Consider the following 17,988-nt stretch of genomic DNA (forward strand, 5'->3'; position numbering starts at 1 on the left):
TGGTGGGTGCTCATCGGGTAACCCTGGCCTGGTGTTGTGGCGGCAAATGTCACGGCAAGACCAATGGTGTCGCTGGGCCTGCAGAGAAGGCTATCGTGGCAGGCGTAGTGGGAGACGAAGTGTGAGCGGTAAAAATGCTCTTTCGAGTTTGGGGTGTCAGCCACCGGTATAGGTGTTCCCGAATGCGCACCTGGAACTCCTCGTAATATACCTATGATGGTCAACGCAGAAGGCGTGCACTTTGGCGAAGATGAAATGGGAGCCGATGCTACTCGGGCTAAGTGGCGTTGCGAAGTGGCAGCGGAACCTATCCATTAAATGGGTGTTTTTATATTTACTCGTTACAGTGGCAGCCATTTTCTTTATCAAAAACAAACACGACGGTTTTTCACCGATCGAGAGATGTAGTACTTCCGTCCAATATTTTAACCATTTCCCGGTTCGATGGTACCTAGTAGTAAATATAAACAAAATATCAATGCCCCCTTTGTGTTGATTTGGCGCTGGAGCTGCAGTCGTGCGGTCTATGGGTTAACTTACAGTCTCTTACCACACTACCCAATGTTTATAATCTGTTTCCTCAGCGGGAGTGCTGCGTTTCTCAGCCTTGAGCAAGTGGGGATCACTTCGGCGCCGCTCCCCGTGAGATCTCTCCTTTCGCCCTACCCACCCGCCGGGCGACCAGCGGCCACGAGCCTTCGGGACCTGGTCACAAGAAAGATTGCGCGAGCAGACGCGGTTCGGTTGGGCGGTGGTACTGCGCGGAGGCAGACTGGGATTTTGGACTGTGGAGGGTTTTGGTGAGTGTGTGCGCGGACGGGCGACAATGAAGTTGGACGTAGAGTTCTTTAACACAACCGCAGTATCCCTCATTCTTTGGCGTGGCGTAGAGAGCAGGCCGACAAGCCGACGAATTCAATGGCATGCAGTGCAAATTCAAACAGCTGCCCAGAAAAGCAAAACAAGACCTTAAACACTGGATATGTAGATGTAGTTTGCAATACCTTTGTCCAAAAATAGCTTTTTGAACAAAAAATTGCCAGGCATAAGGAAAACCTCATAGATATTTTTCTTCCTACAACAGCACCTTGTTTCACCAGTGTCACAAAATCGTTTGAACTCACGATCAACGCAAAGAAATGACCAAATTAAAAATAGCGAAATCTTTATATAAAAACTGTGTGCCACATTTGCTGCATGAATTTCCCACAAAAATATGTCTAAAACAAGATAACTCGGCTAAAACTACTTCAGGAAAAAGAAAATACACAGTACGAAAATGTAGCATCCTTTGTTTGCCACCGTGCTGACGTACTGGGTGTGTGCATAATAATTGTAGTTTATTGGAAGATGAAAAAAGAAACACGATTGCTTGTAAAGGCATCTCTCGTTTAAAGAAAAACGTTCTAAAAGTAACAATAAAATGCATACACCAGCGATCAAACACCGAACGAGAATTGTCCAGGTGGCATGGCAGAAGCCCGCATAAAAAGAATTCACGAAGCACTGGTTGCTCTGAAAAAAGCGCATATCCGTCTCCAACATTATACAGACTATGCTAGATAAATTCTACCGCACGCGTGTTAGATCACTTACAGATATTTGCGCAACACATTTGTCCAAACATTCATAACTGGTTGTAGCGAGGGGTTTTGACGTCCTCCAGTGGAAATCGTATTACAATAAACAGTTGTTCATACTTTATCGCACAATATACTGCGCATGGAAAAGCCCTGGTTTTCTAGCGGTTCGTGGAAGTGGGGGAAATCAGTGTGGAATTGAGGAAACTAAGCCTTTGCCAGCTGGCTGGTTCTTGGCACTTCGTGTTCTCGTCGCGGTCAGCGTCGAAGATCGCCCATCCTTTGGACAATCCTGTCTTGACGTAGCTGTCCACCTGCAGTAAACGTTTGTTATACGCTTTGACCCGTCTTACGCTGACTTGGACCTAAAAACGTTAGCAAAAACTCTGCCCTCACGGCCAACCAAACTGTACGTATTGGACAGTTTGCCTCCTCTTTCAAAGTTTAAAAGAACGCCAGATTGACAAAAATGTTGTTTGTTCCAGAAATGGACCACCTTTCTTTATTATATTGCAATTTGATATACAAAGAAATTGGCGGAACTAGGAGAAGTTTACAAGTTCTCATAGCAAGTTCATGTGACGCGTGTCAGCAGAAAAAAAATTGGAAAGAATGTGCCCTATTACACAACGGGATTACACATAAAGACTGATTGGCACAAGTTAAAAAAAATTGCAGTTTTAAAACTCCTTAATCTTCACGATAATGTCTGCGGGTAATTACGTTCGCAGCGGATTTAATGGCAGGCAATCGCTGTCGAGGAAAACGGAAGCAAGGTTCAGAAAATTCCCATGCTGACTTTAAAGACATGTGGTTTTTTAAGTTTGTCAATCTCCATACTGACTTCAATGACATGTGGTATTTTTAAGTTTTTCATTTACGTCACATTACAAGCGGATGGAGCAAACGAGTCACAAGTACATCGTCACTTGAGGTGCAGCCATTAGTCATCACTGCGGTGACCACCTAACATCCGGAGTCAATTCGTACTTGAAAAAAAAACCTTTAAAAAGGACACAATTTTTTCGTGATGATCTAGCCTTAATACACAATGATGGCTAATAATGGTTGCAGTGTTCTGATCGGGGTGGCGTGTGAATCCCCTGTCATTCTCTTGAATCACCTTGTTCCCCAGGGGTACACCCCGTATTGTGTATATATTAGTGCACGTGAGTACATATGCAATAACGTATTATGTATCTCTGTGTGTGTGTATGTATGTATGTATGTATGTATGTATGTATGTATGTAAGTATGTATGTATGTATGTATGTATGTATGTATGTATGTATGTATGTATGTATGTATGTATGTATGTATGTATGTATGTATGTGTATTCCTATTAAGAGCTCAAACAACACAAGACTAAGAGAGGGCGCAACATGGCGCTGCACAAGTAGGAAGTAACAGAAAATGTGAAAGTGGTGTCATCAGCCGCCCTGAAACTCCTGAAAACCAGCCGAAAAGTAAACTCGTGCTTAACGACGCGTAACAAGTGTCCACCAAAGCATCAAAAGTTTGTTGCCTGCACCAAAAAAGTTGTTATGTGCCCTTACGGTGCGGGAAGCATTACGTCGGCCAAGCTAGTCGATGTTTGAAAGAGAGAGTAAGAGAGAAAAACTTTTATTCTCAGAGCATCTATGGTGTTCTTGTAGGAGTGGTGCCCCCTTCATGAGAATCTGAGCTGTCTTGGCACCTGCTGCCCTCTCGGTGAGCAGGAGCTGGTCCGAGAGGCAGGGCTGGACAGCAGTGTCTCCCTCTGCTCGTGAGGATTTGAAATGCGTGTTTGGGGGGGTGGATGCTTGTTTTGTCTGCACTCTAGGATAATATGTCTTATTGTACCAGTTTTTTGGCAGTGATTGCATTCTGCTGGATATTGGTGGGGATATCCGGTGTAGCAGAATTGGATGCGGGAAAGTTTTAGTTTGTTGCAGTCTAAGTGTTGTTTCTTGAGATTTTGTGAGGTGTGGGTGAGATACCGGGACAGACCGTCGATTAAGCTTGTAATGTTGTGTTATTTCGTGGTACGTTACAAGAGGTATAGGTTTTTCCACATCCTCCGAGGCCTGGTTGACAAGTTATCGGGCCTTTTTGTGGAGAAATTAGTTGCCCGCCATGGAAGCATGTGCAGGCGTCCATGCAATCCTCATTTTTATGTCAGGGAATTTGGTTGAGAGCATGCGGCGCATTGCTGGTGCCGTCTAACGCAATGCTCCTACACGCTTCCTCTTAGTCTGTTACGACCACTGTGGCTTCCGTAAGCGTGAGGGCCAGCGCCACAGCTAGCTCCTCCGCGTCTGAATGTCAGACTGAGGGGGCACCACTACAACTTTTCCCAAAATGTTCACTGTTCATCTCGTCCAGCATTGTCGCGACTGCGGTAAGAAATGCGGTAACATCGCCACAGGCACTCAAAATTATCGCTCAAATTCCTCGCCTGTTCTAGTGCGTTCGTGCCAGAAGTTGGGAGCGCAGACGCCGAAGCCGGGTCTGTGGGTTCTAGCGCATGATAACGTGGTTCACTTTGGGAGAGATGTGAAAGGCTGCGGACGGAATGATCCGGGCCTGCCAGTAAGAGATTGATTGATTGATTGATTGATTGATTGATTGATTGATTGATTGATTGATTGATTGATTGATTGATTGATTGATTGATTGATTGATTGATTGATTGATTGATTGTAGGGTTTTAGCGGACCGACGCAGCGCAGGCGATGAGGCACCGTAGTGGAGGGCTCCGGATTGTTTTTGACCACCTGGGGATCATTTACGTGCGCACACACGGGCGTTTGTGCTTTTCGCCTAGGGAGCCAGTCATGGAGAACGTTGAGAGGCAAGCTTAAAAATCCAAGTAAGGTGCAATAGACGGGTCTCCGACGAAGGGTGAGAGGCCGCTGGCTCTGCTGCATCTCCAGATTTGCACCACTAGGGGAAGCGGCGCCAATTTTTCTTTTTGTTACAGCCACGGAGTGCAGGTTGTGCCAGGCGGATCGCGCCAGGAGAATTTTTGTGCTTGTTTTGTTCTGCTAGCACCAACAGATGCTGCTCACGCTTAAGTAGCTTTGCTGTCAAAAGCGCAACACTGAGAAATGTATGATAGACAGAACAGGACAAGCGCTCGTGTTGTTTTCTCTGTCACACCGTTTTCAGTTTTGCGCTTTTTGAAGGTTTCGGCTTGAAAGCGTTCGAAAACGTTCGAAAACGTCGCGTCGGCGCTTGTACCGCCACGGTCATATGAAAAAATAGGAAAGTATGAACTATAAAACGCAAAAACCAAGAGTATGGTTCGAAGACATCTCAAAAGTTGGTCGTAGAATATTTGGAAAAAAGTTTGTTAGTATTACGGAGCCTTCTAACAACTTGACTTCGATGAAAAGACATTGTCCTGTTTTTGTGTACCGTTTCATAGTTGCGCGTTCGTATTTCATTTGTGCATGACTACGTGCTTTGTATACTGAAAGGAAAAACGGGGCACTTGCAGAGCCAAGCATGTGGCAGAAAATAATGGAATGGGATAGACGCTACGACGACATGGCTGAACAAGAGAGGAAAAAACAGGCAGCCATTTTTGTCTCTCAGTGAGCAGACGTGATGCCTGTGTAATACCAACGAATACTAACAAAGTTAGTGCAGTGCGCTGAAGCGGCTCGTAAAGTATGTTTAAAAAATGGCAGCATCTCCACTCCGCGGATGATGGCGATGGTTCGGAGTACGGGGACTCGAAAGGACGTTCAAATTGCATCCCTAGTGACATTCGATTTGCGCCCCGACGTTCATTCGATTTGAGCTGTGAGTTGCACCTTGATTACTTTCTAAATGAAAGTTCAACTCGCGGCTCAAATAGAATTTCTCTTGATTTTCACTTAATGTTCGTGTGCTCACGGATGGACTCGGACGGACTTCGGGAAATCCTAAAGTACTCCACACCGTTACAGGCGAGGGAGTGAGCCGTTTGACTCTCGGGTGCTAACTCACGGTCGTAGCCCAATGGGTAAGACGACTGACACTAACCCTGTCTGGACTACCAGACACAGGCTCGAACTCTACCGGCACATGTGTGATTTTTTGCGATTGCAAATGCTATGCGCACGAATGCGGGCGGCCATTTTGTGGTCCCAAGGTACTCCGCACCTAAAACGGTTTGTTGCTAGCATCAATATCGGAGTACAAATGGTTCCCAATGTAGCACTCCCAAAGTTCGCGAGGGAGAAGAATAAGGGAAGTAACTCATTCCCAAGCTTCCTTCAAACTATCTTGAATTGTTATTTCGAATGCCTAAGGCGCATCCAGCATGGCGGATAAGGCATTCTGGCAGGATAGTTCCAGAAGCCTTCTTTTTGTGTGGTTCACGTAACACACCGTATTTTCACGATTCCAACGCACACCTTTTCTCGCTAAAGGTAGCCTTAAAATTCGCGGACGCATTATAATCTACCTCAAAATATAAATCGACTTTCAGTGTTTTACTCTTCACTTTTATACAAGCACGAATTCAATAAGCAAATAAATGAAGCATAAGAATTTCTTGCTACCACAGTTGCGTGGGTCAAATAAAATGTCTTCTGCCGGTACGTGATGCCATGCCTTTAACTTCTATCCAGTAGTATTGGCGGAAGCACTGCTAAATTATTATTTCGAAATTTCGTGAGTAAACATACTGCACATTACAATCCTGGCGCCTTAGAAACGTGCACATATGGTATGCGCTGCCGTACTAATATTTTTAAACATTATTACCAACAAATTCTAATTCTATGAATTGAAGAACGCCAATTACCCAAACTAATGTCGCGGCGTTCGTATTCGGAGTAATTGTGCAATTTCTCGGTAAAAGCTTCTACATTTACATGCACCAAAGTTCTTAATAAGAATGACACGTGAATTATTATTAAGAATTATCTATTAATAAGAATTCTTACTAATAATGGCGGGCGAGATGTGTCGTCATCTTACCTTGTCTTTCAGTGAGCGTTGTGTCTCGTGGATCACGAAGTAAGGTACGTTGTTCTCTACGAAAGCGGCGTATTCAGCGGTGTCTTCTGCACTGTATTGGAGCGGGGCATTGCGCACACTGGCGTCGCATAGCTTGCTGAGGCCCAAATTCTGGGCGGACGTGCAGGCTTCGTTGGGCCCTTTGAACGCTGGAGCCCCGCTACGGCCGCTGTACACAACGACGCCCAGGGTCAATGAAAAGAGTGCGCGGGTTAATCTTCCGAGGTGTCCTCTGCTCTTCAGCTGTGTAGCGGCAGATTCCGCTATTTCCTGTGCAGCAATGAGAACATTTTCGATCATGACCCGTGAAATTTTCAAAAACCACTGCGCCCATCCAACAGTTCTTCAAACGTTTTATATACACCGACTGTAGGTCACCGGGATTTTAAGGGTGGTCTCCTAAAAAAAATTGCCCCGGCAACCTAGTACGCCCGCCCTCCGCTTCCAGGCTTACAGCACCGCGCGCACTTTGGGTTAATAAATTGGCTGCTGTGTCTCAATAGCACGGATACCAATACTGTCGCACAATTCCAAAATACCGCATAAATAATAAGAAAAACGTAAAGCATTGCTGACTCCCCAGCCACTGCCCGGCAATTGCTCTATGACGTAACATTATCTTGTTTGTGTGATTTACTACCACCCACCCAAGCCTCCACCAAGGAACATGACTGGCCTATTGTAGCGGCGCCTCTAGTTGCGCTTGATCGTATGATGATGATGATGGTTAGATGTTTATGGCGCAAGGACTACTATGTCAAAGAGCGCCAAAACAGTGGTTATCTATGAAGGATGTGGACGTAAACTCTAAAATCGTTCAACAAGAACAAAAGTACAATCAGTAAAAGACAATGAGGATGGCTGGTGCAGAAGCCGAGGTTGTGATGGTGCGTGGGATGAAATTAGGTCTAATATACTAGACTTGATAGGAAATGAGGTGTAGAAATTTGATTTGGGCCTGAAACTTAAAAGCGCGTTGTAGAGTAATCATGAGATCATCTGCTAGAAAGAGTGCCGTGTGTAGTAGAATGTGTTGTCTGTAGAGTTGAGGGAAGTGCTTGCGTCTTTTTGTGTGGAGTGCTTTGCATGTAATGAGGATGTGAAGTAAGGATAGGCCCTCCCTACACCTGCTACACAGCGATCTTGGAGATCCGGTGAGCAGATGGGTGTGTGTCGCGTGTATGCGGCCTATCTGTTATCTAGCTAGAGTAACTTAGATGAATCTGTTGTGTGAGTCACTAGTGTATCGGCCTAAGTGGGGTGTTGTTATGTGTAACTTGCTGTCTGTCTGCGTACTCCAGTCGGCTTGCCATGTTTTGCGAAGGTGTTGTCGTATGTGTGGCTTGAGGTCAGTGTAGGTTATTGTTGTTATCCGCTTGATGGTATCACTTGAGTGCTAACTTGCAGTTAACCGAATCACAACTATTATTTGGCGCTGGCCTATATTTTATTGCTCCAGCACATATTACGTCACTGTAGCGGGAAATTTGTCTTCAATATTTCCACGGGACAGCACAGCGGTTTGAGATAGGTGACGAGGCAGTCGAAGTGGTAAGCGAATATATCTACTAAAGCCAAGTTGTGACCCCGGATCCCAACCACGATGCAGATATAATTAGAAGGATAAGAATGCGGTAGAGTGCATTCGGCAGGCATTCTCAGGTAATGAATGGCTGCCTACCATTGCCCCTGGAGAAGAAAGCGTATGACAGCTGCATCTTACTGGTACTCACCTACGGGGCAGATACTTGGAGGCTCACTAAGATGGTTCAACTTAATTTGAGGACAACTCAGCCAGCAATGGAACGGAAGGTGATAGGTGTAACATTAAGGGACAAGAAGAGAGCGGATTGGGTCAGCGAATAAACGCGTGTAAAGGAAATAGTAGCAGAAATTTCTTTAAGGGGAATAAATGGTCTTGGGCAGGGCATGTAATGCGAAGGAAAGGTAACCGTTGTTCATGAAAGGTAACAGAGAGGATCCCAAGAGATGGCAAGCGTAGCAAGGGGCGGCAGAAAATTGGATGGGCAGATGAGATCAAGAAGTTTGCGGGGATAAATTTGTTGCAGTTAGCACAGGACCGGGGTAATTGGAGAGTACTGGGAGAGCCCTTTGCCCTGCAGTGGGCGTAGACAGACTGCTGGTGATGATCATGATGATGATGATGATTTCCTGCATTTGTTTGTTCATAGACATAAAAAAAGGCAGTCGTGGCTCCACTGGTGCGGGGGGCGTCTTGCGCTCTTTTTGTTCGCCTTAGGTAAAGGTGCACAGTGCTCCGAGCTACTTCTGAGAAAGAAATAGTAACCTACCGAGGTTAACCTGGCTATATAGGTTCGGGCATGATATTCTGTGTAAGGGAAGGTGAAGGGGAAGGGAGCGTAGATAAGGCACCCCTATGGAAGGTTTTCAGATGTATGCACGTAAGTGGAAGGGGGTTGCTGTGTTTATGCGCACACAGTTTGTATTCGGCCAAACTCGATCGGTGTAACAAGTAATTCAATCAACACAGAGGCTAACGTCAAAGTTGTATATGCGAATCCCCACTACGCGAGTTTCGAGTTCCTCGGCGTCAGTCAGTGTTGCGGCAAACTAATTAACACCTGTGATGAGCAGCGTTAATTGTTTTTCGATAGTTGAAAGCTGTCTTAGGAGAACAGCCAAGTAAATTGGGGAAATTATTGGTATAAAATAACTCATTGTAACTGAATCAGAAACGGCCAGGGGCAAAAAACTGGAAGCAATGCCCTGGTTCGTTTTTTAGGGCGAAATCACGTAAAGGAGGCGTCCGCAGTTGGCCTCCCCTGAAGATGGCAAAAAAATGGCGCAGCTTGCCCTAGTTGCACAAACTTTGACATGTTTTGCTAGGCTTTTATAAGTTTTGTTAGATTTTGTTATGGTCTTGCTAGGCTAGGGGAAGTGGTGAGGGTCGGGGACAATGTTTTTGAGTGCACGTCCTCCCGCCGACTGAGCCCCGCTATCTCTCTTCTCGTGACAGTCCTAGGCCGGGAGGCTAGCGCGTGCCCTGCGCTCTTCGCTGACGCGCGCTGCTTTCGCATTCTCCTCCTCACCAGGAGGCACCACTTAGGCCGTTCCAGTACGAAGCAGTATGCGTTTTCATTCCGGTGAAGCCGCTTTACTCTGCGTGCTCCAGCGTTCGTTTTCGCCACCGCCGATTCCTCTTTCACAACTTATTTGCCGGTGTCTTTCACGTATAAGCATGTCCCCATACGCGGTTGCTGGTTAATGGGTGCACGTGCGGGGTGTGGAGGGAGGATGAAGGGGGAGCTTGCACACAAAGCTATAGGTTTCAAGTCGTCACTGAAGAGATGTGCGTTGTGCTAGCGGTAGGGCTACACATGGACGTCACTCAGCAGAATGTGACCTGCCCAGTCTCTTCACTGGTCGAGCGGATTGGCTTGTGCGTTACACAGACAGTAAGATGCCTACGACACCCGCCGCGGTGGCTCAGTGGCTAAGGCGTTGCGCTGCTGAGCACGAGGTCGCGGGTTCGATTCCCGGCCGCGGCAGTCGCTTTTCTGATGGAGGCGAAAAGCAAAAACGCCCGTGTGTACGAGATTTCGGCGCACGTTAAAGATCCCCAGGTGGTCAAAAAAATCCGGAGCCCTCCACTACGGCGCGCCTCATCGCCTGCGTTGCGTCGGCGCGTTAAACCCCACAATCAATCAATCAATCAAGATGCCTACGACTCCGGAGGGAAACAGAGAGCCCCATTTTGTTAGCTAGAATATAGCTCGAGCACATTTGTAGTTTTATTCAGCTAAATGGCTAGGAAGCATGCTCATTCGAAAATCGCGAACCATTCTTATTATTTCTTGATATTTCTTTTTCTGACGCCAACGGACCAAAATGAAGCGTAAACCGCTACGATGTCAAAAATTTCGAAAGCGGAAACAGAGAAAGATCCAATCAAAGGAAATTTAGCAGGTCTATGACTGGAAATATAGTCCATCAGAACTCAAGTGAAACACGCATCCCCAGCATCATTTGCGACCCTTTGCTTTAGCAGAAAAAACGTGTACTTAAACTATACTTTGTGGCGTACTTAACAAAGTGTTCTGAAGGTATAAGGTGTGACAAGTGTGTGGCGCCCCCCATCCCTGATATTCGTTGGTCGCTAAGTTCAGTGGCCCCACCAGGCTCGGTGGGCAACCTTGTGGGTGGCCGGGCAATAAACACCTCCGAGCACGGCTGCTCGGGGGTCAGTCACCGTCACCACCAGCACGCTGCATGTCGTCTCTCGGCTGGAGGGTACCCCTACCCTCCCAGGTTCACGAACGCGGGACTAAATTGTGACACTGGCGACGAGGGAAGAAGCCCGCGGAGCGGCCGAAGCCACCGTGAACGCCGAGACACCGCCCCCTCAAGCCAGCCGCCATTACGCCATGCCGCTGTACGGGAGGCTCGAGCGTTCGAGGGTGAAGGGTCCGCCTGGCCGGTCTACGAGGAGCAAGTCGGCGTGTTTTTCCGGGCGAACGACACACCCGAGGCAAAACAGCGCGACATCTTCCTGGCCAGCTGCGGGACCCGCGTCTTCGCTCTCCTGCTCGACCTGCTCAAGCCGGCCACGCCGCACGAGAAGTCGCTGGGTGAGCTGCTCGCGACGCTACGCTCGCACTACAGCCCGGCTCCGTCGACGTTAATGGAGCGTTTTCGCTTCAATAACCGGAGCCGCCGAGACGGAGAGACGCTCGGGCAGTTCGTCGCAGCGCTGCGAGGGTTGGCGAGCGGCTGCGCCTTCGGGGAGCAGCTCGACTCGCTGCTCCGGGGCCGTTTCGTCTGCGGCATCAACGACCCCGCCATGCAGACGCGACTCCTGGAGCTTCCCGACCCCTCGCTGGACGACGCCGTGAAGGCAGCGCTGGCGATGGAGGCTGCGGCCAAGGACGCGTGCGAGCTAGCACGTGCGGCCGGCTCACCGTCGGCGGAGGCGGCGGTGAACAAGATGGCGGCACGGCATGGCAGGTGCAGTCGCTGCGGTGGTGACCACCCCCCCTCCCAGTGCCAGTTCGCGCAAGCGGAGTGCTTCGCGTGCGGAAGAACTGGGCACATTGCTCGGGCGTGCCGAGGGGGGACGACGGCGGACGGACGGAAGCAGCAGCCGGCGCCGAGCACAGGTTCCGCGCCAGCCCACGGCCGGGGGAGTCGGCGCAAGGGTAGGCGGCGGGGGCGTGCAGCAGCAGCTTCGGGTGCAGCGGCTAGGCTTCACGTCGTGGCCGAAGACCCGCAGATTTTCGACATGTGGCACGCGGGCACAGTGCATCCGTCGGTGCCACCATACATGCTGACCGTCGAAGTCTGCGGGCGCCCCATCTCCATGGAGCTGGACACAGGGGCCAGTGTGTCTGTCATGGCCGGGAAGGTATTCAGACGCACCTTCCCTGGCGTGGCCGTCGAGGCGTCGGGCGTCATGCTGCGCAGCTACTCCGGACAGCTCGCCCAAGTCGAGGGTAAAGCCCAGGTCAGCGTCCGCCTTGGCGACAGGGAGGCCACCCTTCCCCTGTACCTGACCAAGGGGCCGTCACCGACGCTGCTGGGCCGGAACTGGATCCTGGCGTTGGGCGTGAGGCTGCCGGAGTACCAGGAAGCAGTGCATGCAGTGGCAGACGGCCCGAGCCTCCTGACCAAGTTCGAGGCCCTGTTCCAGCCCGAGGTGGGGACATTCACCGGCACGGCGGCAAGCGTTGAGGTGCCAGAGGGAGCACTGCCCCGTCCAGCCAGACTGCATGGACGGCGTCATCGAGCAGCTGCTGCACCGGCGAGAGGCCGGCACCAACGGCGTCGGGGTGCTGGGCACCAACGGCCGCCTGCTGCACCTGGTGGTGCTGGGTGCCAGGGCCAGTGCCCAAAAGGTGGCGCAGGCTATGCGGCAGGTGCACCCGCAGGGTTTCCGGCTCGACGACAAGGCCCAGTACGCGCTGGATTTCAAGATCGACGGCGACGTGGGCCTGCCGCACAACTCGTTCCACACGGAGCCCCTGCCCCACAGCTGCCTGTGCGTGTACGCCAGCCAGCCGGGACTGTAGTATATCCGCGAGAGCCTCGAGAAGACCCTGCTGGCCAACCTGGAGCAGGAGGACCGGCTGCCCTTCCACGGCCTGCCCCTGGTCATGGTGTTTGCGGGCCAGGGGGACTTCCTGCGCGAGGAGGGCATCAACCGGGCCAAGAGCCTGCAGTGCCCCTTCGTGGACGACGGCGGCGGCCTGGACCCCGTGCGGCTGGAGCAGGCGCTGTGCGCGCTTTTGGAGAGCATCGAGCGGCTGCACATCTACCAGACGCTGCCCGCGGTCGCGGGGCCCCGGCCGGACCTGCGGCTGATGCTGTGCATGGTGTGTGGGGACCCGTACGCGCCCGAGTAGGTGCTGGCGCCCCTGGTGGCGCAGCAGGGCTGCCTGGCCACGGGCCCGCTGCACTGCCTCAGCCTGGACTCCTTCAAGGGGAGCCAGCTTCACCGACCGCTGCCAGCACAGCACCAGGGGCTGGTGCTACTCGCGCCACTGCGGCACCACGCGCAAGTCCTTCGACACCGGGAAGGCTGACAGCTGGTGCGAGTGTGACACAGGCAGCACCTAATGCTGCCACAACGGCCTCGACACCTGTGCTCCGGCGGAGTGAGAGACTGCGGAGACCTCCGGACCGGTACTCGCCGGGGGGACAGGTGTTGTTTTGTGTTTGTGTAGGACAAACAAACTTGGGGGTGAGGGGTGTGACAAGTGTGTGGTGCCCCCCATCCCTGATATTCGTTGGCCGCTAAGTTCAGTGGCCCCACCAGGCTCGGTGGGCAACCTTGTGGGTGGCCGGGCAATAAACACCTCCGAGCACGGCTGCTCGGGGGTCAGTCACCGTCACCACCAGCACGCTGCATGTCGTCTCTCGGCTGGAGGGTACCCCTACCCTCCCAGGTTCACGAACGCGGGACTAAATTGTGACAATAATTATACAATAAATTGTATAAGGTATTGGGCAGTAGTTTTTGAGCATATAAAGTACACAAGTAGTAGAGCATGTTTACGAATTAGCTAATATAATAGGTAAACCCTCCGTTCCCTTCTAAATTCCTGTGAAACGCGTCAATATTCCAAAGAATAATAATAAAACAAAAATGAGATCAAGAATGGCCAGAAAGAGCGCTGTGACATGATAATGACAGCTCGAAATCGAAGTACTGGATGTTAAGAGAGTATTCTAAGTATTGTAATCACGACAGTAGGAAAGCCCATTCAGACTACGAACAAAAAAGTTTCAAGGCTTGTTGTCTGCTGAATGGCCACAATTTTTGCTGGCACCGGTGGCTCGTTCCGTACTGAAAAAGATAAAACGTGGCGAGAAGGACTGCCCGGTGATAAGAAGTAAAAAATTGCGCCCACCTCCCCGCGAGGGGAACCCAGTGTAGATGCGACGCATCGTGGGGTTCACTTGGTGTTTCAGTTGGATTGATTCTGAAATCGCGTGAAACGGGTCGGGAACGCGTATGATTATTAGGTTTTATGATTATTATTATGTTTTATTGGCCAATCTTCGTCAATCTCTCTAAGTGGTATGCTTGGGGCTTAGCTGTCGCAACGACCTTTACTATATCATTGTTGCTTTAAGTGGGAGCTTCTTTTCTTTTATTGCAAGTGTTAGTCAGTGCCCCATCATGCGTTGTATCAGTAGCATCTTGACGTAGTTTGAATGAGTGAAGGATATAAGGCGCGTTCGTAGCATTTGATTCAGTCTCGGTTTTGTGGCGCAGTGGGAAGAGCACCATGTACCTCGCTTTCCGTCCATAGGGTCGTGGGATCGAAACCGGGCGCCGCTAACTATTATTTTTTTATATAGTGCAGGGGGAGAGGTGTGGACGGACAACAACGCCGTATGGAGGGACAATGCGAGTGAATGAGATCAAGTCGCATTTAAAAGAAAAAGTCCTGGTGATACAAGATATGCAGAGGTTGGCACACATTAAGAGTTTCATACTAATATGCGCCGATTGTTCGTTTCAACCCCCATAAAGGTGGCTGACTGAAGGATGCATGATTTTCGAACTTGGCTTAACTATGATGGATTAAAGGTGATTGCGGTAGCGAAGAAGAAGCTAATCGGCTGCAGTCGTGGACTTTAATCTGCATGATGAACGTGAAGTTTGCGTACAGCTCCGCTACTTTCATTTTTTTACTTCTTCTCACAAAAAAAGCATTGTTTATACTGAACCTGAGAAATCCCGGTACCTTCGTGCGTGTACTTGCCCTATTTGGCCAATGCGACTGAGGCTTAGTTTTAAATATTGGGGATATGTATAAGTTATGTCAACAGTTTTATTAATTCGGAGTGACCTTCGGGCACTTGGTGGTCACGGATTTTCTAGCTTTGGCCTGGTGATTGCATGGAGTTACAGACAGACGGATAGACGTAGAGAACTTGAGTAAAGAGACATTTGTGCCTACCGGTACCAAGTGACTAGAACCGACAAAGAAACAGTAAAAATAAATAAGAAAGCTAATAAAAGTAAGAATACGCGATAGAGTGCTCAAGGAAACTGGAAATTATGATAAAAGATTATGCGGGCAGACGGAAAGACAGTAAATGAAAAACTGTAGCGATAAAGTGCACCCAGGACAGAGTGTCGTCCTGAAAAATTCCTCAGTGCCGCTAGAACTAAACAGTGCCGAGGTGAAACGGTAACTTACTAATGCCAGAACATTGCCAGTTTCCTTCCTAATAGTCAGCAGGCGAGTTTCGCAGGTTGAAGGCGGAGGGGTTTCTGGAACCATGTGGGTTTGAAAGACGATAGTGTCGATATTCCTGAAAAGGCGAACGTGATTTCTCCATGAGTCCACAAAGCGGTACATTGTCGTTAGCACGAAAACACGATTGAGTTTTGGTTACCGCACGCATGCTGACTGCACAAAGCACAGAAGCTGCCGAAACAATAACGTGTCCTGGGCCGCTGCTCTCACAGTACACTGACTGAAGATTTCGCGGATGCGCCCTTAAGCTCTGCCAAATAAAAAAATGCTCATGTCTGGAAGAGACTCCTCACACCTCATAACCGAAGGTGATGCGGGAAAAACTCGAATCTCTTCCTAAAGTGAGCGCATGACGACAATCTTTCTGCACTTCGCCACGCTCACGAGTGCATGTACTCCCGAGTGCAAGCACTCACAATTACAGTATTCAAGAATATTGTACTCGTGAGTATTCATGCTCATGAGTACAAGGTACTCATGAGTACCGTGTACTCATGAGTACTTATACTTATGAATACTGTATTCATGAGTACTCGTACTCATAAGTGGTGTACTCCTGACCGTGCTCCTTACTACTGTAAAAACGAGTAGTGGACTTACCGCTGTACTCACTTGTCATCGTACTCGCTTTTTTAATAAGGGTGGGTACTCACTAGTCAGTTTTGAGTATAAATTAGTACAAATGAGTGTACTCACGAGTGAGTAAGCCGACCTATGTAGCCACGTGATACTTAAGCTGTGTGCACCCACAGCTGATTCTTAGCAGTCAAAGAGCAGCCAATCCACAACGTATGTCGCTGAATAGATGTTAAAATGAGAATGAGGTACGAAGTGCGCAAATATTAACAGAAAGCCGCAGCAACATTGCAATTTACAAAAACCGTATGTCAGTTTTATACATCATACAAGGCAGGTTATTGGACAAATGCGCCAGTTCATGAAGTGGCCCTAGTTATCGAAAGCATAAAATAATTCGCGTTGTTAAATGAACCCTTAGGCAGGGCCAAATTGTATGACACTTCAAAGCAAGTGTGGAAGATTCGCTCAAATTGGCACTTCCCACAAATCACAGCTATCCGCCTTTCTAGCAGTGTTGCAGGCGACTACAGATCCTTGCGAAATTTCCATGAACCTCGAAATGCAATATGCGTTCAAAGATAAGGAAAAATTTAAAGATCAAGGCATCGCCAGCTAATTTGTTTCGCTCGGGAACACAGGGCCCCCTTCAAGTTACGCTTCCAAAAAATCGTGAAGAAAACGCCCTTCTATGGCATTGTTGATGAGTAGGTAAATAAAGGTCAGCGCGGACCAGCTAAATAGAAAGAAAAACATATAATCGAGCCCTATTTTCCAAAAACCACACACCCAGTAACATGCCAAAACATGCTTAAATACGTAATAAGGACGTCACATATTCGAGTCATTACACCCCCATTCGCAGCATGATTTCAAAGCGTCTAGGATTACCCGCCGTTATCCAAGCATGTGTGTGTGATATTGTCGTTCTTTCCAAAACATTGCTTTCACAGCATGTCACTGACACTGAAGTTGCTGTGTACATGCATGGATTTTCCGTTTACCGCGCCGATCGCCTGCTTAACCGCGACAGGGGTGCTCTCATTGGAATAAAGATTTATTAGTCATTGTAATCTAGAACACAGAGCCCCCTAGAGATAATGTAGGCAGCATGTAGAAGCAGATAAGGCATTACGATAATTGGAATGTGCTATCACCTACCAAAACAAGGCGCTGTTTTTCGCAGACCCTGTAACTACTGAGTCGACATCATATGCAATAAGTGTCCTATAGCTAGTCTAAAATTATCCGGCAATTTCAACTGCCCTGCTGTTGATTGGAGTGATCGATATCTAGCAATGCCGGCGAATACTGCCAGTTCTCAAGCACCTTGCAGGAGTTGCAGTTAACCCAAATTATAACCCAAGCTACGAGACAACCACTCATACCGCCAACATTCCTGATTTAATTCTAACGTCCGACCCGAACCGCATACAAGCCGTGCATTGTCTAAAAGGAATGAGTGATCGTAAACTAATTTTGGTCTTTCTTTACTATGCGTTTCAGACAGATAAACCATTAGCGAAACGAATTGAACAGTACGACAAGGAAAACTGATAAAAACTTGCCGCTGAGCGAGAAGACATAAACCTTTTTTTTGAGCAAGGCTCCCATGACTTCTTCGTAGGACAAAACTGGAGCCTTGGTTCGGAAAAAATGAAATAACTCACAAATATGTTCCAACGCTAAAAATAAAAGCAAACAATTTGCGGCGTGATGTCCTAGCTAAATTAAAAAAAAATACGCAGAAAGATGCGCCTGTGAAGAAAAGCAAAAACCAATATTATTCCTTCGACATGAAAAAAATCAAAGGGCGGTAAAGACGCGAGCAAAAACAATTGGCATTGCGAAGCGAAACTAGCTTAGGCAAAATTGTCTAATACGCTATAAAATAGTCTAAAACAATTTTGAAAAGTTATAAATCCATCTCCTTCCACACCAGTAAGTTTGTACAGTAAAAGCGCGTTAATTCGAACTCGGTTAATTGAAACTTCCGGTTACTCAGAACTCACGCGCTGGTCGTGGCCCAGCCCTGCGTATTTAAATGGGGGATAATTCCCGATAATTCCAACGCGTCGGTATCCAAAAC

General features: G+C 48.6%; 1 protein-coding gene across 1 annotated transcript in view; it reads right to left on the reverse strand.

Moving 5' to 3' along the window:
* Positions 1 to 1,103: 1,103 nt before the first annotated feature.
* Positions 1,104 to 17,988, reverse strand: part of LOC144179627 (uncharacterized) — a 48,819-nt gene continuing 31,934 nt past the window's right edge. Inside the window, exons 2-4 of the mRNA XM_077708049.1 lie at positions 15,264 to 15,378; positions 6,535 to 6,843; positions 1,104 to 1,894 (exon numbers count right to left, since the gene is read on the reverse strand). Of these exons, the coding sequence (XP_077564175.1) occupies positions 1,742 to 1,894; positions 6,535 to 6,843; positions 15,264 to 15,378 (577 nt within the window). The 3' untranslated portion in view covers positions 1,104 to 1,741. The remainder of the gene's footprint in view (positions 1,895 to 6,534; positions 6,844 to 15,263; positions 15,379 to 17,988) is intronic.

The sequence above is a fragment of the Haemaphysalis longicornis genome, unplaced genomic scaffold, assembly GCF_048455015.1.
Source record: "Haemaphysalis longicornis isolate Haplotype H1 unplaced genomic scaffold, Haemaphysalis longicornis Haplotype H1 scaffold_4, whole genome shotgun sequence".
NCBI classification, from domain to species: domain Eukaryota; kingdom Metazoa; phylum Arthropoda; class Arachnida; order Ixodida; family Ixodidae; genus Haemaphysalis; species Haemaphysalis longicornis.